Source organism: Arachis ipaensis, chromosome B03 (genome assembly GCF_000816755.2).
Source record: "Arachis ipaensis cultivar K30076 chromosome B03, Araip1.1, whole genome shotgun sequence".
NCBI lineage: Eukaryota > Viridiplantae > Streptophyta > Magnoliopsida > Fabales > Fabaceae > Arachis > Arachis ipaensis.
Window position 1 is genome coordinate 29,231,232 of NC_029787.2, and position 3,462 is coordinate 29,234,693.

The following is a 3,462-nucleotide window of genomic DNA, read 5'->3' on the forward strand; positions in this document are numbered from 1 at the left end:
ATCTGAGCATCGAAGGCTTCATCATTCTGCTTCTGTGGCGTCTTTCCCGAGAAAACGAGAGAAAAGGGTTTGAAGGAAAATGAAGAAGGGATTGAGATTTAGAGTACTGCGATAGAGTGACCGCCTCCCAATTTATAATAACATAGGATTCTCAAGAAAGGTTTCCAATAAAGATTTTGTTCCAGATATGTGGCTCAATTTTTAAGAAAATTTCTTCAATTTAATAAAAATATGCATATCCATGTGGTTCATGTGATAAAAATAACTTACAAAAGTTTGATGTTTCACAATTTTTCTCAATCCATCTGCTCTGAGAACGGTCGGTCAAACTATCCATGATAGTAGGTGGTAGTCCTGCATATGGACCACTGCCCAAAAACACGGGGCTAAGCCTAGGAGAAGATCTCATTCTAAGGTTTGATGAACCGTTCTCAGAAATATTTCTCGGAATAGTAATGCCAGCATTAACAGACCCACTTGTTTTAACCATGTAATTTCCATCAGTGTGCCCCAGACCCATGCCTCCATAACCAACATTATTCATGATCGAAGTTTCAGGTGACTCAGGAAAACCAAAGTGCCTCTCTAGTGGCAAACCTGATGGAGCAGAACCAACATGATGATCGTTATGATGATGGGATGCCCCAACGTAGGAAGTACTTTGACTTGAGTATGGGAAGCCATGCCCCTTGCCATTTGATGTAAATGGATGCACCGCAGCTGGTCTTGGCCAAGCTAAAGGCTTATTACGCTCTGAGTAAAGGGTTGGACTTCCCCATAAAAACTGTGCCCCAGACAAGGTTTCCATCGAAGATTCATTTGATTTTGATGTTGATGGACCAAACAAGGACAAAGATCCACGATATTGGCTGAATTTTGGCTCTGGAAGTGAATGTGACTGAAAAGTAGTTCCTTGCGTTGAATTCATACTGGTAAAAATGTGCTCTCCGTGATTGCTCCTTCCAAAGTCCTTGCCGATAGTTGCACCCTTCACAGTATTCGATACCTGAGGTTGCAAAATTGAAGCCAGCCCTGGCAAGTGGCTACCAGTTGTTGGGCTCATGATCCTAGAGCCAGGAGAATGACTGATCGTTTGCATAGAATTCTGCTCGACAGGACTAGTGAACTGCATCCAGTTACCTGTAATAAAAGCTTTATCAGCTTAATTCAACAACAGACAACAGATGGAAGAACATCATAATTAAGACTTAGTTCGGTAAAACTTTTACTTTTTAAAAAATGTAGCATTTATGTTTGGTAAATCAAATTAAAAATGACTTTTAATAAACACAAGCAACCACAATTACATTTAATAAAACAGCTTTTTAAATTTAAAAATACTATAAAAGACATAAATTTAAGTGTTAAATTTAAAAATTAGTTAATATAAGAGATTATATTAGACTTTTAAATTTTGAAAAGTACAAGCTAACCTTAAAAAACTCTACCTTAGTTATTTTCAAAAGTATTCTGATATTTTAAAAGCTGCAAGTATAAGTACATTGTCTTTTTTATTTATCAAATACAAAATAAGGAGCTTGTACTTTTAAAAAGTACAAACAACTCTTAGAAAATCTTTACCAAACCAAACATTACCGCTTAGGATCAAATTGTGGATTTTAGGAAAAATAGACAAAAGTACATACAGATTTTCATACGGTGGACAAATGTACCTTCTAATTTTTTAATGAGCCATTTGTACACACCAATATAAAATTTCGTTGTCAATTCTACCCTTCCGTGGCCTGAGTAATTTTTTCGGCGATGGTGGAGGCCAAGTAACACGGTATTGTGTGATGTGGCCATTTTGGGTGACACGGTGAAAAATAGAATTATTACATTATTAAATTTGTTGAAATAAAAATAAGAAAAAGGTATAATGGAACCACTATTCAGCTTCTTCCTTCTCCAATTCCTTCGAACCCTAAGAACCCTAACAAAGGATGAAAAAAAAAAATTCTTCCTTCATCTCCTTATTTTCCTCTGTAGATCTTCTTCCTGTCTGTCGTAATAGGAGTTTATAAACTCTAAGGTATCAAAATGTCACACTCTCAACCAAGAAAGAATATACCTCATGCTTCTTCGTTGTGGTTGTGGTGGCTCATCTTCTACGCCAAAGAATAGGAAGAAGAAGAAGTTCGACTACAACAATGGCAAGTGTCTGCATAGACTTGACGCAGTGGTGCTTGAGTCTGCTACAGAGTGGAATCCTGGAAGATTGTTTCTTCGTTGTCCATTATGGGAGGTATGTAAATTCTGATTTTGTTTATGATGACAAATGTTGTGAATCTTATGTGAAATGGTTAAAATTGTCGTCGGATCATGAAGCAGAAGGTTGAATTGAGGTGTGATTATTTCATTTGGGCTGATGAAGTTGTTGATGCTGGAAGAGATTGTGGGATTTAGGAGTAGAGTGAAGAAAGCATCTGGAAGGCAGAAGAAGAAATGAAGAAGATGTTGCAGACAATTGATGGGATTAATCAAGAGTTGAAGAGCATTAGAAAATGGATGCAGTATGTATGCTTGGGGATAAGTATATGTATTCTGTGGTTGTTTATTAATATGTGATCAACAAGAAGATGAATAATAAGTAAGCATAACTAGAAATTGTCGTTAAAAACAAGCTGAAACACAAGTCATGAAGTCAGAGGCATAAACAACAAACTACGATTCAAACTTACAAACTAGAGGTCTACATCAAAACATTAATTGGCTAAATTCAAACCACAAAATTGAAGGTCTAGATTACAATACCATAACCATAGCCCTAAATGAAAACAATAATTCTCTAAATTGAAATCACAAAGTTGCAGGTCCAAATCAGAACACCAAAGTAAAAAACTCCTTTTCCAAAGCAACTATTTCTGAGTTGCAGCCGTTGATCCAATTCCACTTGCTGATTTTGTTTTACCTATTGTTTTTGTACTGGTTTCACCCTTTACACCTGAGCCACCCTTTACCACTTTTGCACTTGGACCAGCTTTTGGTTTAGGACAACTTTTAGGCTTAGGATCACTTTTAGCAGCTGGACCACCTTTTGCACTTGGACTACTTGCAATTGGTCACTCATACTAGGGACTAGTAGTGAGGATCTTGGGCCACTGATGGATTTTCGGGACAGGCCTGGAATGGGCATAAATTGCTGGAACCTTTCTCTCATTAAAGGACTTGCAGCATTCATTATCTCAGTGCTAACCACTGGTTGAACCCTAACACTTGAACCAGAATTGTTAGATGGAGGCTGGGTTTCATTGACTTCTGGTGCTGGCTCTCTAGTGTTCTGAAAAAAAAAAAAAAAAACAAACTCAGGTGGTGAAGTAACATGTGATATAGATTATGTTCATATGAATATCATATACCACTGATGAGAGAACTTTTGCGTGGTCTAGAAATTTGCAGATAAATCCTCGTTGCAAGTATAGTTTCTAAACCTTCAAAAGTCCTTTCATACAAACGTTTTGG

The 3,462-nt window shown here is 37.1% G+C and overlaps 1 protein-coding gene across 1 annotated transcript in view; it reads right to left on the reverse strand.

The window, feature by feature from the left end:
* Positions 1-88, reverse strand: part of LOC107630073 (malate dehydrogenase, mitochondrial) — a gene marked incomplete in the record, with an annotated part of 2,815 nt that extends 2,727 nt beyond the window's left edge. The window contains 1 exon segment of the mRNA XM_016333104.2: positions 1-88. Coding sequence (XP_016188590.1) covers positions 1-25 — 25 coding nt within the window.